The sequence below is a fragment of the Labeo rohita genome, chromosome 13, assembly GCF_022985175.1.
Source record: "Labeo rohita strain BAU-BD-2019 chromosome 13, IGBB_LRoh.1.0, whole genome shotgun sequence".
NCBI classification, from domain to species: domain Eukaryota; kingdom Metazoa; phylum Chordata; class Actinopteri; order Cypriniformes; family Cyprinidae; genus Labeo; species Labeo rohita.
In genome coordinates, this window is record NC_066881.1 from 8,194,250 (window position 1) to 8,213,655 (window position 19,406).

The following is a 19,406-nucleotide window of genomic DNA, read 5'->3' on the forward strand; positions in this document are numbered from 1 at the left end:
ATCTTTTTTTTTTTAAAACAAAAAACATTACATTCATCTTGAGGAAACTTTAGCGTGACTTCAGCTTAAGGTAAATTAAACACAGACCCTTGGTAGGACATGTCCAGTATGAATTATGGCAGAATGAGATAATGGAACAAAAGATGGCAGATTGTATCATTCACTTGCCAGGTAAGAGTGCAAAATGACAAAAGGTTGAAAAGTTGGAAAAAGATGAAATACGAGATTGGAAAAGAAGCAGGTATTGAACAGTACTGAAACACAACAGATGCGGAAGGTTCTGCCAAAGTCAGTGAGGTCAACCAAAGGTTGAAGACAATGTGAAATGCTGCTCACAAGCCATTTTACAGTAACACTGCAGTTCAGGGACCAATTCTCACTATTAAGTTACTTATTAGCATGCATATTACTAGTATATTGGCTGTTTTTTAGTACTTACAAAGCTCATATTAATATGGAAACCCTTTTCTGCCACTGAACAAAAATTAGAAAAAAAGGTGATTGCAGCTTTTTACCTCGCAATTCTGATCTTTTTCTTTGAATTGTGGGATATAAACTTGCAATTGCAAGTTTAAATTCTGTTTTTATTACTTCGCAATTGCAAGTTTATATTACACAATTCTGACTTTATAACTTGAGTTAATATCACGCAATTCTGACTTCATAATTTCCAGTTCTGACTTTTTCTCAGAATCGTGTGATATAAACTCACAGTTTATATATTGCCATATATAAACTTACAGTTGTAAGAAAAACATCAGAATTCTGAGTTTAAATCTTGCAATTCTGGCTTTATAACACCCAAATGACGAGTTTATATCATGCAATTCTGAGAAAAAAGGTCAGAACTGAGTTTAAATCTTGCAATTCTGGCTTTATAACACCCAACTTCTTTATATCTGTTCTGATAACTGAGTTAATATCACGCAATTCTGACTGTATAACTTCCAATTCTGAGTTTTTTTTTTTTTAGAATCGTGTGATATAAACTCATAATAGCGAGGAAAAAAGTCTGAATTGCCATATATAAACTTACAATTGTGAGAAAAATGACAGAATTCTGAGTTTAAATCTTGCAATTCTGACTTTATAACACCCAAATGCAAGTTTATATCATACAATTTTGAGAAAAAAGTCAGAACTGAGTTAATATCACAATTCTGAGAAAAAAGTCAGAATTATTAGCTTATATCATGGAATTCTGAGAAAAAAAGTGAGAATTTAGAGCTAATATCATGCAATTCTGACTTAACTTGCGATTCTATTTTCTCAAAAGCGCGTGATATAAACTCGTAATAGCGAGGAAAAAAGTCAGAGCTATGATAAATAAACTCGCAATTGAGAGAAAAAAGTAGAAATTCTGAGGTTAAATCTTGCAATTCTGATTTTACAACTCGCAATTGTGAGTTTATATCACACATTTCTGACTTTTTCCTCAGAATCACATGATATAAACTTGCAATAGTAAGGGGAAAAGTCAAAATTGTGTTATATAAACACAACTGAGAGAAAAAAGTCAGAATTCTGAGTTTAGATCTTGCAATTATGACTTTATAACACCCAACTGCATATTTTATATCACGCAATTCTGAGAAAAAAGTCAGAATTAAGAGTTTATATTATGCAATTTTGAAAAAAAAGTCAGAATTTCGAGTTAATATCACACAATTCTTACTTTATAACTTGCAAATCTGACTTTTTTCTGACTTTATGAAAAAATCATATTGAAAATCTACATCATTATATCATATATTTTATATATAGTAGTCAACATCTGAAGTGGATCAAGAAAGTTTATCAAAGTTGTCCTAAGACAAGAACAGGTATTGTTTTTGTTTTAGGACAACTTTAATGAAAGGTTTTAATCAACTTCAAATGTTGACTACTGTATATAGATATATATCACATATATCATATAATTTATATCATATCGAAAATCTGTTTTACTCGTGTTAATATGAGTGAAACAGATTTTCAAAAAAAAAAAAAAAAAAAAAATGTAGTGAAAAGAAAAATGATCATTGTGTGTTGATTGGATGGAGACAGATCTGAATGCAAGCTTGCAGACAACTGTAAAAAAAAGCAAACTAAACAATTGGAGAAGTCCCGCATACATAATAATGGAAGATAACTTAAAAAAAAAAAAAAATGAAATAGCATGGATGAATCTTTAAGATTATTAAGATATATTTACAAAATATCAACTTCTGTTAATGATTGTCTGTTGAGCACATTGTTTTTTCTAAGCTAAATTTTCTGAAACATTTTCTTACTTGTGAAAATAATACTTTTAAGACCCTCAACCTTTGTTTTCACATCCTTCGGGGGGAGGTTCCCTAATTAGGTTGGACAGAAACCCCCATATAATTCACCCCCTGAGTATACTGTTGAGACATATCACAGCTGGTGTAATCACTTTACTTATTACATATTAATAAATAATTGTACACTGTATGCTCCATATATGTGGTCATGTTTTTCCACACGGAGTTGACAGAGGGACTGCGGCAGCTGTGCATAGGACATGTTAAGTGAGGACTAAAACCGTGCCAAGAGGACTTAAGCACACCTCCCGTTTCAAGCAGTTTAATCTCACCAGTACATGGCAGAGTCGTCATATTTTCACAAGCTTGTGGCTAATCCGCTGTAGGCGAACAGAACAGCGAAGCTCGTTCCTCCAGATGACAGTACGATAGTGATGGCTGTTTTTCTTGGCTCCGGTGGCCAGGTTGGCGCGCACTAAGCTGATTTAGGCCCTGCCCTCTCCTCCTGGACTTGACGGCTGCCTTCCACATTGGGTGTAAAATACTGTCTGGGGATGTATTTCTGGTATGAAATATGGATGGGAGCCTGTGCATGTGTATTTAGGCAGGGAGAGGTGAGAGAGAGGTCACCGTTCACTTTGCCGCCACAAACTTGGAGGCCGTCCAGCGCAAAAGAGACAGCGGCTTTTTCTCCCTCTCTCATTTTGCTCTGCTTATGGATGATGTGCGGAGATATGAGGCATGAGAAAAGCTCACGCACGTGTTTCGAGCGAGAGGTATGCTGCCTGTGGAAAGCATGAGCGGAGTTGGGAATGAGAGGCTTGCAACTAGGATGTTTTTTTTTATTCACCCTCATTGACCAGATCACATTTACCAAAGAAAAAAATGAGAATAAGCTGAGTCTGCCGGATAGAACTTGATCTGTGCGCGCAGCGTGCTATAAAGAGCAGAAACTGAGAAAGTGTTGTTTTCAAAGACCAATTTTCATTGATGGTCCAGCAGTGTTTGAGCACTAAAATCATGCCATTTTTGATTAAGTAAACATAAATGGTCGACCTTTTTCTGCTCAACCCTCTTCTCCAAAGGATACTTTCAATTATTCAGAAGCTTTGGGTGGGTAATGTGTAACTGATAACCTGGATGCTATTTATATTTCATTTCAAAAGGACAAATAATACCGATGACCTCCAGGCCAAACTCAGTCCAGCTTATGTAAATTTCTGTTATGATGGAATAAGATTAGATGCTTTGTGCTACCTTTGCATCCCATTTTGCTTCAAAAATGTGAAAGAAACAACAACAAAAAAAAGTAGGATGTGATCACAGGCTCTGGGATGCGCATCCATGATGCTACAAATTAGTAATGGGTCATTCTTTAACGATTCTTTCATTTTGAACAAATCTTCAATGTGACTCGGGAAGTGATTCGCTCAGTCGCACATGTGCAACTCGCAATTCTGACTTCTGAAAAAAGTCAAAATGCGGGTTTATATCATGCAATTCTGACCTTATAACTTGCAATTCTGACTTTTTCTCAGAATTGCATGATATAAACATGATATATTGCAAAATACAATTGTGAGTTTATATCATGCAATTCTGACTTTTTTTTTAAAGTCAGAATTGTGGGTTTATATCACATTGTAACAGATTTGATCAATGTGTGTTGATTGAATGGAGACAGATCTGAATGCAAGCTTGCAGACAATTGCAAACTAAAAGACTGGAAAAGTCCGGCATACATAATAATGGAAATTAATAATATCACAGAAAATGTTGGAAGATTTCAATATGAACCAGGAGGAGACTGATTTTCCTTTGCTAAATTAAAGAAAACTTTGCTTCCTTTGCTCCTTTAAACAAACATTGGTTTGCGCGAGACTCACCGGCGCAATGCCAACGTCCTACGTCATCCGCTTGGAAGGGCTTCCGTGTACGACCAGTTGGTGCAAACTAGATTAAAGTGATTATTACGTTTTAGATACGGATATTTTTCTTACAAAACCACATTGCCACGATTGCATTCGTCTGAAAGAAGGAAGTCATATACGAATGCCTGAAGGGTGAGTAAATAATGGGCTAAATTTCATTTTTGGGTGAACTATCCCTTTAAAAAAAAAAAATGTCCTGGCTCTTCCAAGCTTTATAATGCCAGTGAATAGCTGTGGAGATTTCAAAGCAAAAAAAGTGCATAAATCCATTTTAAAATGTACTCCACACAGCTCCAGGGGTCTAATAAAGGCCTTTTGAAATTAATCAATGCGTTTGTGTAAGAAAAATATCCAGTTTTAAAACTTTACAAACCGTAATCTCTAGCTTCAACTAATACACGGAAAGAGTGGTGTTGCAGCAGATGACGTCGGATGCAGGCGGAGCGAAAGCTCCACTGAGAATATGCTAGTCTCGCAAGAATCAAGTTTTGCTTACAGCAAAGGAAAACCAGTCTCTTCTTGGCTTATATCAAAATCCTCTGACATTTTTCTTTACAAATTCTTATTCTAAGTACTAACCGGTGTTTTGTTTTGCTCTCCCTCTGCACTTCCGCATTTGTTACTTCTCAACAGAGCTTGTGCTACTTCTACGTCATCCGCTCTTGTACTAAACACTTTCACTTTAAAAGGCCTTTATTAACTGTGATGGACAGATGCACTTTTTTGTTTCAACAGCCATTCACTGCCATTATAAAGCTTGGAAAAAAAGAAAGTCATATACACGGAGTATGTCTTGAGGGTGAATAAATCATGGGATACGTTTTATTTTTAGGCTATCCCTAAAGTAAGCGTGGGACAGAATGTTACAAAGTAACAAATGTGAAGTATGAAACCAAAATAAAGACCAGATGAAAGAAACCAATTTGTGATCATATCTATTTACTGCATGGAATACACTCAATCTTTTATTAATAATATTAAGACAATGAAGCATTCACAAAGCACCAAGAGTGACATCTACAAGTGCATTGGCTGTAACGATGAACAGGTTATGCAAAGAATAAAACAACACAGTCAAAGAAAATATTCAGAGGACAAACGAAACACAAAAACTAAAATGCGAACATCTTTTTCTAAAAACACCTTTTCCATCCAGATATTAGTTCAAATAAGAAGAACGGAAGGGAACAGAGAACAACATTTGGTGATACTGTATGATTAGAGATCAGTTAGTCTGTGGCAGCTGAGAAGGCTGTTGTGATTGGTCAGAATGTATAAGGCGGTCGAGGAGGCAGAATGACAACCATTAGCCCCCATCATCGTCAAGCCCTGTTACTACAGCGCCCACATACATACTGCTACAAGCGTGCACGTATAGCATTAAAGTGACATAAGATTGCAACCACGGTTACATCACACTCAATGTGTATTAGAGATACAATTTATGTAAAAATAACAATTCGTTAAATGCTACTCTGCTTGCATAAAACTATTATTCAACTCCTTTCGCAACATATTTTGGCACCAAAGTCGAAAAGATCAGAGGCCTCATTTATAAAACCCATGTAAGTTCAGATTTAATCCTAAAGTCCATGGATTTGATCCCGTGTTGGAACAAATTGGGATTTACGAAGGCTAAAATGGTCACGGCAGTGTTTTTGCATGTAAACCGAGCAAAAAGCATGTTTGCTGACTTAATTTTCGGAAGACTTGTGCGAAGTGCAAAGTGAACAACTGTCTAAATGAATGGGCAGAAAACACTTTCTGCATTGTCATTTTCACTACTCAGCAATTACCAGCTTTCATACAGAACTATTATGCGATTGCACACGTTTCATAAATGAGGCCCCAGAGCTTTACACGTTGGCACTAAAGTACAGCTACAAGAGTTACGATCTAAACAGAAGGATTAGTAAGTTCAAGATCAACTGCTGCCCTGCCACAGTCTGTAGCATAAAGTCCACTCAATAATTCACTGGTACATCTCAACATTTAACATTTATGGGTACATACGAGTATGCGTGCATGTATCAAGCAGTTTTTTCACTGGCTAGTTTGCAAGCAGGGTGTACTTGACATGGTCATGTGGTCAGTATGTGCTACAGTGGCTGACATAAGAAATTTCCCATAGGGAAAAAGGGCAGAAAGAACATCAGACTCCTCCATATAGAGAAGCGTTTTCAAAATGATCAAGTTGTTAACCATGAAAACAAGGACAAAGCATCCCCAGGCCATAAGCACAAGACACAGCTCATAAAAGTCTCCAAACAAGACTCCTCACTGTAATCTTTGTTGACTTCTGCAGTCCCACTGTTGCTATTTTACTCGCACTATTTTAAATGCAACAAACCAGGCCTGAGTCACTGGAGAACACTGTGTTGGATTAGTTTGGTGTGTTACACTTCCCTCATAATACTTTTAACTAAATAACGACTGCGGTTCCCCATTCCTCGCACGTTCCTCAATGGAGCACTGTGTGCGTTAGCCTCTTGCTAATGCTAACTTTAGCTAGTATCCAGACTAGACAAACAACACGCTCGCTGCTTTCAGCACTACATATCCAAGAGAGAGGGTGATGCTGAGGATGTGGTCAGACCGGGGAGGAAGAGGAAAAATTAGAGCAAAAAGTCCCTCTCTTCTCTATTTTCACAGCACCCATCAAGAAACACAGAGTGGTCCTTTTAGCAGGTGGTAAATTTAGAGGCTAGCATATTAAATTTAGCCTGTGATTAGTGCCTGTAAGGCAGGGCAGGGTGTAACTCTGCCAGGAGAGACTCGCTCACTGTGCAGTGGCATACAAAGTCCCAAACGACTGCATGAGTATGCCTCAGTGTTTAAAAAAATCCAAAGGATTTAGCGAGGACCAGGCTATCGCTAAGCGCTTAACAGCCCTCGAACCAACACCCTTGAAAATGAAGCTTTCCGTCATAAATGCAGCAGCCTGCATCATTTGAACTCATTCCTGAAACGGGAAAGAGCATCACGAATGTCTGCTGAATGCCCTCAGCATCGTTGAGCTTTTGCTATAGGGAAAAATTTGTTATATGCATTTCTTTACAAAAAATGTTCTGTGGCGGTACCAGGTTACAGTGACATCATAGAACCATTTGGACATAGAACCATGTATCCCATGGAATTACCATATCCTAAAAAACAGTAATACCATGGTACTTCTTTTCTAAACACTGACAATACAAAAAAAAAAAAAAATGGACTACACATAACAGTTGTCAAATTTAAGTGTTAAAAAAAAAAACAACTTAAGTTGGTCTATTTGGTCTACCAATCTAAATCTTAGAAGACCAACTAAAACCAGGCCAGTTTGGATCGTACGTATGGATCGGGGAGAGGTTGTGAAACTGTCTGCTGTGACCGAGCACTATATTTTGTCTGTAAATTCAATGAAAGGCATATTATTCTCAAAGCTGAAGTCTTGAAAGCATATGACATCATCTGACGTGTACCGCTACACAGCTGACATAATGTGAGCCTGTATACAGAGCATACAGTGTGCAGGGTGAAAGAAATTTAAAGATGGCTGTTTTGCGTATTTATTCAGGTCATTTAAGCGAAAAAATAGAGTGAAAAAAAAAAAATATCTAAAATTAACAAAATGACTTCCCTTCGGTGACAACCGAGGTGTATTCTGAAAGAGTTTAATTGCGGACTTAACTGCAGTTCAAATAAATGGCTTCAAAATGAGTGCTACTCTGCCAGAAAACTGGACACTATAATTAAGTCACTGAGCTCAATATAAATAATCAAAACGCATGGTGGAAGATTTGTCATTCACAATAACAACCTAGAGATGCACACCTTTGGTCACTGATCATTAAACACCCAACTAATGGCAAATTGTACCAGTTTTAAATATTATTATGCATGGTTTGAAATCTGCTTGGACCTTAAAAGTCTACCATTGCAATGCTGAACATCTGATATTAAACATATTAGTGTGATTTTGTTGACTTTGATTGAATTTTTTGACTAAATCCAAGCAGATCAAAAGTATAGACTTTTAGAACTATATCTTTACAGTGTTCAGGAAATCTCAATCCCTAGTGCACACAATTATGATGAGGGAAGCATAGCTGCTTGCTTCATAATGAATAAAAGTGCAACATTATCAAGTGGAACCAATCACACTTTACGACATAACTGGACAGCAGTCCAATAAACATTAAATATACACGCAGTGATGGCATCTGTCTGTTTTCCAACAATATCTAAAGTGAAAACAACCTTAGAGGTATCTATACAATTTTACAGAGGACTTTCTCTGTCCACTTCGGCTGTTGCATATATAACCATGTTAGCTAAAATACAGTCTAGAGTACATACCATACGCACAGGCAAGGTAAGAGACACTTGACACTAACATAAACTTCGGGTGACTCATGCGGAGAATATGGGGGATAAATTGACAATAAGGTCCATAAAAAACACACAGACAAACAATATAATCTGTTTATATGCATGTACTTTAGTCTAAGTCATTGTGCGGTACACAAACAACAATTAAAGTGCCATACGTCATTTTAGACCGTCACCGATAAAAATAGAAAATAGTAAAATAGATTGTTTAAAACAAGGATTATGCTGGATATGACACTACGTGAGGGCCTAGTTTTAAATAATCTGTCCTCTCTATCATATGGCACATGGTGCACCGTGCTCCCTCCTCCCCGCAATTAATTCATGCCTTTCACTTCTGTCTGCCTCGATTTTAAAAATAAAGCATGCTTAGTGCTAAGAGGTGCGTGTATAACTGTGATCCTGTCCATGTACACAAGGCTTAACAAGTGCTGCCTCAGGAAACTTGACACTTGTAGGAGGTCACTGTAAAGTATCTTGAAGGTATTGCTGATACATTAGCCATGACTTAGCAAATAGACATACAGTTTACGTGACTAGATATTTAACATCAATTTTAGAGAGTAGCAGATATTAAAGTATGAAGACTTCCAAGATTATATGATTATATTTTAATCACCGGACTAGTATTCTGTAGATGTCATCTATTTGCCTGACAAAAGAGGCTAGTTAATGTGACAACACTGCTTGAAATAGTGTAAAACACTAGAAGATAGAATGCAGGGGGCATGCGGGCCAGGTAGTGGAGATACGAATGATATCAGGTCATAGGAAAAAGAGCAGAGAGAATAAGACCATCTCATTCCCAGCATGCTCGACACTTCAGCGGATAAGCTTGACAGAATGTACTGCACTGAAACATATGTATGTAATCCATGTGTAGTATTAACCAAAAGAAAAAAAAACTGCTGGAAGTTCATAACATCCTCAGTTGCCATGTCTAAAGCCAGCTGTATGATGGATAATATGAGCCACATACTCCTCTGGCAGCAAAGCTCTTGCCCACACTCCAGCCTCTCTCGGGCGCAGAGCCAGACCTCATTTGACCTTGAGCGGTGGCTCTCTCTCTAGCCAGCGCACACGGACTTTCTGTTTGTAGTGATACTCCTTCAGGAAGTCCTGCATGGTTGGAGGCAGTGGCAAGGCACCAATGCCATCGTAGGTGGTGCGTCTGCAGATGGCGGCTCGCGCCAGGTGCTGAAGGCTGAAAGGGAAAGTCCGGTGTAAGGGAGCTGTAAGCAGGGGCTCAAAGAACATACAGGCACTGGGGTCTTTATAGTGCTCCAGCAGGCCTGTTACTGTGGAAGAGTGGAAGACGCAGGGGTCATGCGCATCAAAGCTAAAGTTGTGATTCCATTGTTCGATGCGTGCATGCAGTGAACGGTTGTAGCGCCTAAAACTAACAGAAAACAAGTAGTCCTCCTGTGCAGAGTCGCGTAGCAGGAAGGTGCCCTCGGGTCGTCCGTCCAGCAGTGCTTCTGCTTGGTACCGGTCCATCACCCCCCAATAACAAGGAAGTGCAGTTATGGCCTGTAGGTCAGGCACCAAACAATGGATATAATCAATCTGTGTGTGGACCTTCCAAGGCCCCGGCTGTCTGGAGCAGTGAGTGTCCCCAGAAGCATGCCTCTGCTTGGGCCTCCGAGTCTGTAAGCAAAGAGTAGTCGAGTCCTCCTCAGAATCACAGTCTACAGTGTGGGATGGCACTGCCATACTTGCTGCAACCTGTGCGGCAATCCCCGATAGCCCTCCAGAAATAGAGGACACTGTTCCCAGACTTCTGCCTTCCCCAAGTCCTTCCCCAACAGCAGGAGCCATCTTTGGTCCCAGCTTATAGAGGGAAGAGTTCTGTGAAGTTGCCTCCAGCGTATGGATCTGCGCATTTGGAGGGGGATCCACTCCTTCCTCTATGCTAAGTCTACGCCTTTCACGCAGCCTCTCCTCCTCGTCCTCAGGGGAAGGATGTGCTGAATCAAATGCGTCCAAAAGAGCGGTTGAGGAATGAGGGCTGACTGGCGCCGTATGTTGCTTAATTAGGTGCCACTTGTTGGCCAGATCCGAACCGGGTGGGAACGGGCACGTTTCGAGCATCAGTTCAGTCAGGTGGATCTTACGTTTGGAGGACACCTGGCCTTTGGCTGACTGAGAGCGGCGGTGTGTGGGAAGAGGAAGGCACAAGCCTACAGTGTCCCGAAGTCGCTGTCGCAGAGAACGAGTGCTAAGGCTGCGCCCACTGCTGCCAGGTCCGACAGAATCATTAATCTCTTGGATAGAGCTAACTCCGTATCGACGCTCCCTCCTGGCTGTACTTCCTCTTGAGCGTCCCGTTCGTCTGTCAGCCTCGAGTGAGCTTTGTGTTTTAGTTGAACAAGAATGTTTCTTTTTACCTCCCCAGGGAGCGTGCCGGGAATAGGAGTCCCTACGGACAAGGGGACCCCTACGTGCATCCTCGCTCTCTTTGTCAATAGAGATTTCTACTATCTGGGAATGTCTGCCACACAGTTATGGCCTCTCCGTCCTCCAGTAACCAGTGGGAGTGGTGACAAGGTCCTTGAGGGTGTGGAAGACCTAGTTTCATAGGGTTCTGCATGTGCTCCCCTGCCCAAGTCCACCACGCAGTGGACGCAATCTAAATCCTGGCTACACAGATGGGACTCTGAGCCATCGTTATGGAAGAGAGCTTGGCATCGACTCCTGAGGTTACCCCACATCTTGCCCACTTTCTCCATAGAATGGAGACCACGACCTATTAAGGAAACAAAGAATTAGTGATTAAAATCTTGCTGTTCATAAATCAGAGACTTGTGATGTTATCTTGGTGTACACTGGACAGGAGATGTTAGGTGTTGTGTTAGTATGTTATTTCAAACTGTAAACTGCAGGACGATGTGTTAAGATGGTTGTTTGCCAAAATGGAATGTGAAACATGTTAGACAGATAAAGCAGCATTAAAACATGTTTAATATGCATGCACAGTTTATACACAAAGAGTATGCATATGTTGGGTAGGTGCAGGAGTTAGCAGAGTTGCCAGGCAGACATGCATCGACACAAGGCCATGGCTATAAATGAACTGAGGGATCTGCTCCCAGCTGATCTGCTGGTATGTACTGTATTACTGAGCCAGTCTGGACCTGACCAAGAACTTTCACTGTCATGGCAGCAGACACACACACACACGCATATATATACACACACATACACACTCAAATGCACAATAGAGTACGGATAGGGGGAGCACAGACACAGAACATGCAGACAGACAAAAAAAAAAAAGGCTGTCTGAGGGGTGGTTTCTGTTCCCTTTTTCAGGAAGAAAAAGTGCTGATCTTGTTTAAAACACTGTGGTTGTACTGCACAAATTATGCTAAATTGAGGCCACCGGCAGATCACGCTCAGATCTCCCCATTATAAGAGGAGACCAAACGTATCATCTTCACAGAGCAAAATATATGGTTGACTAGTCTAATGCCAGGATAATACATATGAATTAAAAGCAGAACTTAATATTTGAACAGGCGATCTCATAAGCTGACAAAAAGCCTTCCAGCAACTCCAAAAAGATCTGGACAGGCTGGATTCCATGGGACATTATTCTCATATCCAAATCATACCAGCACTCAAAGCTGCATGGAATGAAGCAACACAATAAAACGTTTATCTCTTTGTATAGACTGTGCATTTCTTTTCTAGGGCACACAAATTATACCACAAAGATGAGCAGAGAAAATCTAGTCTTATTCTGCTCGCAGAGCATTATGATTGCATGGTTTTGAAAGGTTGCACTTGATGTGGACTTTGCTCGGTCATCCACATGTAAAGTCCATAGGACTCTAGGGTGTCCCATTTGTCATCTACTGATTCAGCAGGGTGATCCCAAATAGTGGTCAATCGATAAGAATTTAAAAAGGTGAAAGTTGGCCCATTTATAAATACAATTTAATAACAAATAAGATATGTATATAACTTGATTCAATGAAACAACGCATTACTTATTTTAGCCAATATTACTCAAAAATGAAACACTGAAGAAATGCATTTATTGTCCATAAACAAAGATGTTGAAAGATTTGAGACAAAGCAAGGAAAAAAAATAGCTAATCTCAAATAGAAACACAATAGAAATCCAAAATTCTCAAGAGCTGAGGGTTGCTATTTGGGAGAAGGCCTGTGTCAGTTAACTCTTTGAATGAAGGTGCATTCTGCCTTGGGTCTAAGCTAAATATTCCTTATTAGGCTCCAGAACGGAGTATGTACAAGTAGCAAACAGTAATTAACATGTTGTAACCATTCTGTTCAATCACATTTGCACTTATGTAATGCATAGCATTTAAGACTTTGCCTTCTTAACTACTCTGCATTGCATAAGCCAAATTACTTCATCAAATCAACCATATATTGATTTTATGATTTAAAATTGCTCTTAGGAAACTCTCAAAAGCCTAAATTCCATTACTTCACTGTGCTCTGTACAACTGTAATAGGTTCTTAGTTGAAAATGTATTAAGAATGCATATCTGTAGTATCAGGTGTTGTTTCCATATTTAAGGGGTAGTGCCGTTTCCTTTTACTACAGGAAGTAACTTCGAACAATACCTCCTTTCCTGAAATTAAGAGGCACCAAACCACCAGGACAAATGCACAAGCAATCACAGAGCCTATAAAACAGTTTATCAAAGCTATTATGCATTATTATGTTTCAACTTATTTAATTCTTCACCTATTATAAAGACACCAAATCTCTTACATTGCATTCCAACAGTCCCATATCATATTATTAGCAAATTATTAGATGCGTCTTGGTACATGTTAAGCTTTTCTGAAATTGTAAATGACTGTAAATATGCCAGGGAATAGCAGTGGGTTGTTGTGCAGAGAGTTATATAAGACTGAAGAAACACTGACACATTGAGATAGGGCTTTGGATTGAACCAATTCAATGATCCAGTGCTTCAAGCACCAATGCTCCAAGCTATCCAATTATCCAGTTTCAGTCTAGAAACAATTATAAAGGTTTCATTAAATGTTTAAGTGCTGAGATGTTGGCAAACATACATTAAATCAACAACTTCACATTTACTATAGCTGATCGCCAGCCAAAACAATAAAATTGCACCTGCAGAGTAACATTCATGTAACACCTCAAAAATGTGACTTGATGAGACATGGACTGTATTTCTCACACTCATTTTTTCTATATTTGCCCTTTCAGCCTCCAAATACATCTCTAAAGTACCGCAATATCAGATGCATCAGCCTTGCTGTTTTTCCATGGGAGTTGGCATAATTTTTCCTTGACTATGCAAATCACCTTCACAAAAACAAACAGCTTTGGCTTCCAAGAATCAATGCACAGAGAGGGTATTCTCTCCAAAATGTTCCTGGGACAATAAAGGTGAAATAACATTTTGAAGAACACTTCTGCGGACGACTTTCTTTACAGACACTATCTGTAAGGAACAGAAAAATTGTCATTTACTCACCCTTGGGTTGTTTAATGTTCTTTCTTTCTCTATATTATTTTGCTTTCTTCAATGAAAGTGAATACAAAAAAATGATAATGATGCACAGAAATTTCAGCAACCAAAAATATTCAGCCAAAACAGCAAAAACATAATTTTTTGGAATGAAATTAATAGTTTTGGCTGTTTCAAGCTACAAAAGATTTTAAGCTACAACAGGCTTTGGTTTTACTGGCAATATGTAAAATATGTTTGGCTGAAATTTTATGAGCAGCTCATTGCTGAAGAACTTACTATAACTGTTTGTGACCTTGAATAGCATACTGGGTTTGATTACCCAGTTACTCAAATTTAATTGACCCAAACGTTATTTTCATTTTGTTGGCTGAATAAAAACTTTCACTTCAATTTTGGTTAAAAAAAAATAAATAAATGGACCACTACATTGGCTTTTGCTGAAAATGTACTCACCCTCAGACCATCCGTGATGTAAAAGCATTACTTAGCAATAAATAACTTGCTCACCAATGGATCCTCTGTAGTGAATGGGTGCCGTCAGAAAGTGAGTTTAGACAGCTGATAAAAACAAAACGATAATCCACAAAACAAATTCTTGTGCAATGAAAACCTGCATGTTTGTAAGACCTTTGTAAAAACCTACAATTCTTGCAAAAGTATAAAGTCTTCTTATCCACAATATTGCTTTATCCAGTGAAAATATCATAATGTCTAAATCAAGAAAAAAAATATGTGCAAATCAAGCACCATTTACCAGCGAAAACAGTCAAAAAAATGACTAAAATATGATTTTAATTTTAAGACTTTTACAATGGAGAAAGTGTTATGGATTATTTGGCCAAAAATCATGATTTTAAAGTAAAAATGCTTTAATGATGGATTCATTTCTTACAAACATGTAGCTTTTCACTTTACAAGACATTAATTACTGGACTTGAGGGGTGTGGATTACTTGTCGATTGTAATGTTTTTTTCAGCTGTTTGTACTCTTATTCTGACGGCGCCCATTTACTGCAGAGGTCCCATTGGTGAACAAGTGACAAATGCTAAATTTCTTCAAATCTGTTGAAATGAAGACACAAACTTGCCTACATCATAGATGGCCTGAGAGTGACTACATCTTTTGGCTTATTAATTCCTTTAAAAATACACAACAGATGTCCTACATGTCAGCGAATCCTCAGCAAACAAATGTCTTCCCCTTCTTTCTAATAAACAAGTGCAGAGATGAGGCATAATGAGAGCACTTGGATAACTCTCACTTCTGTGACCGTGCACGTCGCGTGGAGGTTCTCTTCAGAAGCCTTTTCTTCAGACTCCTAATTAGACAGTCAAATAGGGACAGTCTGTCTTCTCTCAAAAACTGCTCTGATCCAGCTCCCTCTCGGATGAGAAAATGCAGAAAAGCATGAGGGCTTCCCAAAATTAACAAGGCCAGAGCTCAAGCACATGTCATTATCAGACCAGCAGTTTGGGATACGAAACTCCTCTTATGTAGCTCTCCTGCATAAAGGCACTTCAATTTGGCGCTGTGGGTCATGAGTGCGTGGATGAAGTGCCAGTGTGAATGAGCGTCATGAGCTCGGCAGCTCATCTACCTCAACCCTTTGTACTCGTTACTCTGATCAGACTTCAAACGAGATCCTAGAGCATTGACCCAAAATTAGATTGCATTGATTATTTATGCAAATGTTACCTTGAAAATAATACATCATGTACGTGCATTACTTGCAATGTGTGTGTGAGCAAGAATGAGAAAAGGAGAATGCTACAGCAGACAGTTTAATCGTAAAACTGACCAGTGACCGTACATCTTGCATAACTAAATGCAGTTGAACTGTATTTTAATAAATGCAACATTTGCTCCAAAATGCGAAAAAAAATGTACTGGGTGCTAAATAATTTAGTATCAAAATCGCATACTGAAAACATAATAGGTAATGTAAAAGGCACAATATCCACATTTAAAATCACAGCATAGATTATGACCTCCTGAAGAAGAGGAAGTGCTTCACCCTAAAGAGAAAAACTGGACAAAGTTAGACTACCGCTGTTAAGCAGCCTCATATTAAACCCAGAAAATATCCTCTGCAATTTCTCTCAGTTCGACACGCCTATTCTCATGGGGTCCAGATGAGTGGCCTGGCTTTTGGACAACATTAAGGGGCGGAAGTGTGTTTTCTTTCGAGAGGAGAAAAAAAAACGAAGGAAAAAAGTAAAGAATAGTTATTTGTGGACCATTACTTTCAGAGACAAAGACGTGGATGGGCTTATGGCAAGAGCGAATCCTGCGACGAAACCTTTACAGACTGAAATAGTTTAACGAATGACAGTTTCAAGTACAATTTTAAGAATCAGTCATTTAAAAACTAAATATCTGAGGAGACTACATGGATTATTTGTACTGTTCAAGAAGTTAATCTGTCAAAGCAACTATTTTAAATGAGCGCAAAAAGATATGGAAAAGAAGATGAATTGTGGGGAAAAGTTAGTCTTTCCCTCACGCATAATATTCACAACATCCTGATGGTAGACACGTTTTAACTACTATATGTAGGACGCGAACGATATCAGTCAGTTACAAACTACATGCAGCTGACAGTGATAAGAAACTTACCCATCTGACTGCTCTGAAGTATATTCAGTAACTAGCTCTTAAAACAAATCTTTGCTTTTTGTAGTAAGTCGTCGGTCTATACCATATAATCGCAAATGCAACGTAATGTACTGTCTAGTACCGTCTATCTTTCCTTCAGTGCGTAGCCACAAAATACCGTAATGCATTCCGTAACAGCGCTTGAACGCAGAAGGACGCATAGCACTCAGTACCAGAAGTGTGTGTTTTTTTGAGAATTAAATATCTTTTAAGAGTATTTAAGTCACGAGTAGGTATGGAGTGAGTGAGGTGAGCAACGTGGAGAGGAGCAAGCGCGGGAGAGAGACACACACAGACACGGGAGGATGTTGGAATGTTACATTGTAACATTCGTAGAGGGGAAACATGCGAAACCAGCGGTGACATCACTCGCGTTCCGTTACATTAAATCGCACATAAAAGCGGCTAGGAATAACGCGTGTTAAAATACGCAAAGCACGGCGCATTGCAATCCAGAGAGCGGCTATCGCAAACTGGCGTACTTACCCCTTCTATTTGTGAATATTACTTCGCAGCCGTCTTTTGTCTGAAGGCTGTTAAAGCTGTTAGACTCGCTACTGTCCCACATACGCGCAGCCCTGGCGAATAAAACACGAGCGAGGGAGCAGAAGTGCTCATTCCTGAGGTTGGCTTTTGGAAAGCGGGAGAACAACCGAATCCCGCATCGTTCTGGTCGCTTGGAATGGTAGCATAATCCGAGGCCAGATCTCCGATTCGCCAAGCCCGTACTTCTGCTTGACAAGCCGAGCAAAGGCGTGAAGAAGAGGCCGATAGTGCGAGCTCGCAGGCGGGTTCAGACTGTTGGGAGACGCAGGACGAGAACGTACTTCCGACGGATGGGGGAGTGACGAGCGTGGTGGCCGGCCAATGGGATGGCAGACTGGGAGAGCGTTGCCTCGGTTGCCACCCTGAAAACGTGGAGACTCGAGATAATGCATGAGTGCCGAGGGATGAATGATTAATGATTATAGTCAATCAGACAAAGTAGCCATCTGTTGCCTTTTACAGCTCAGTGTGTGTGTTTGTGCATTGCTTATCAATAGGAGAGTGATCCATAATGACATTAAATCTTAAAAAGAAAATGTTGACAATATCACAAATAATAATTACTCTAATGAATATATATATATATATATATGTATGTAGAGAGATATATAGATAGATAGATAGACAGACAGACAGACAGACAGATAGATAGATAGATAGATAGATAGTGTAATGGTATAAATATAATAAATATTGAAAAATATATATATATATATATGGCTGAAGCATTGAAAAGCTAATTTTTTTTTACGCAAATTTTATTTTATGTTCTGGAACAGTGAGATTTTTTAAATCTATATTATCAGTCAAGCTTTTTTTTGTCAAAAAGTGTGTGTGAGTGTGTGTGTTTGGAATACTTAAAATACATAAAATCGTAACTTTGAAATTAGCCAATTAATAACAAGAAAAGAAGAGTTTTTTGCAACTATTTAGTAGTAATTATTTTATTTTAAAAAATAGATAAATATATATATATATATATATATATATATATATATATGTATAGATAGATAGATAGATAGATATGGATTTTTTTTTTTTTTTTTACAAAAAATACATAAAATCCTAACTTTCTTTTTAGCTGTTTCAACTGTTTAATAGTAATTATTTTATTAAAAAATATATACGGCTGAAGCATTGAAAAGCAACATTTTTATGTAAATTTTATCTAGTTAAATTATATAAATGAATGAAATAATAATAAATATATGATACATGTAATAAATACTATTTTTTTTATAATAAACAATAAATGTTTAGAGTATTGTATGATGCTCTGGAACAGTGAGATTTTTTTAATTTGCATCATCATTCAAGATTTTTCTTTTTTTTTTTGTCAAAACGTGTGGATGTTTAATTTTTAAAATACACAAAATCCTAACTTTTTTTTTTTTTTTTTAACTATTTCAACTGTTTAATAGTAATTATTTTATTAAAATAAATAAATAAATAAAAACATATATGGCTGAAGCATTGAAAAGCAATTTTTAATGTGAATTTTACCTAGTTAAATCAAATAATTAAATTAAATAATAAATATATAGTAAATGTAATAAATAGTAAATGTTTATAATAAAAATAAAATAAAATAAAGTAAAATAAAATAAAATAAAATAAAATGTAATTTCCAAAATGGAATGCTGTTTAACAAACTACAATTAATTTGAGATGTGTATGAATGAATACTGTGGTGGGCATGACAAAATGCTAAACATATACTATTAGATGTTGTTAAAATACACTGTAAAAAATAATAAATAAATAAATAAATAAAAATAAAAGGAAAATTTACTGGTAATTTCAGGCAAATATATTTTATGGACATTTCTGTTAACCCTGAAAAACAACAAAACAAAAGAAGTGCAAAATTCGAATACAGGTAAAACACCTGTAAATAAATAAATAAATACGGAAACTTCCTTATTAATTCCTTAATAATGACAATAGAGTACATTGTGCTCTATTTTTACAGATTTTTTTTTTAATGTTTTTATTTTTATTACCAGTAGGCCAAAAATGTTCACCCATAAGGCCTAGGACTGTGAATTCTAATTTACAGATGGATAATGTTACGAGTTTTTTTTTTTTTTTTTTTTTTTTTTTTTTTTTTTAACATAATCCAAACTGATGCACAAAACTGAATGTGCTATGTTAC

General features: G+C 37.8%; 1 protein-coding gene across 1 annotated transcript; it reads right to left on the minus strand.

The window, feature by feature from the left end:
- Nucleotides 1-5,147: 5,147 nt before the first annotated feature.
- On the minus strand, nt 5,148-17,663 carry socs5b (suppressor of cytokine signaling 5b). Its single transcript, XM_051125215.1, is given in 3 exon segments — nt 5,148-11,052; nt 11,055-11,315; nt 17,192-17,663. Coding segments are annotated over 3 exon segments (1,788 nt in total). The 5' UTR covers nt 17,274-17,663; the 3' UTR covers nt 5,148-9,607.
- Nucleotides 17,664-19,406: the final 1,743 nt, after the last annotated feature.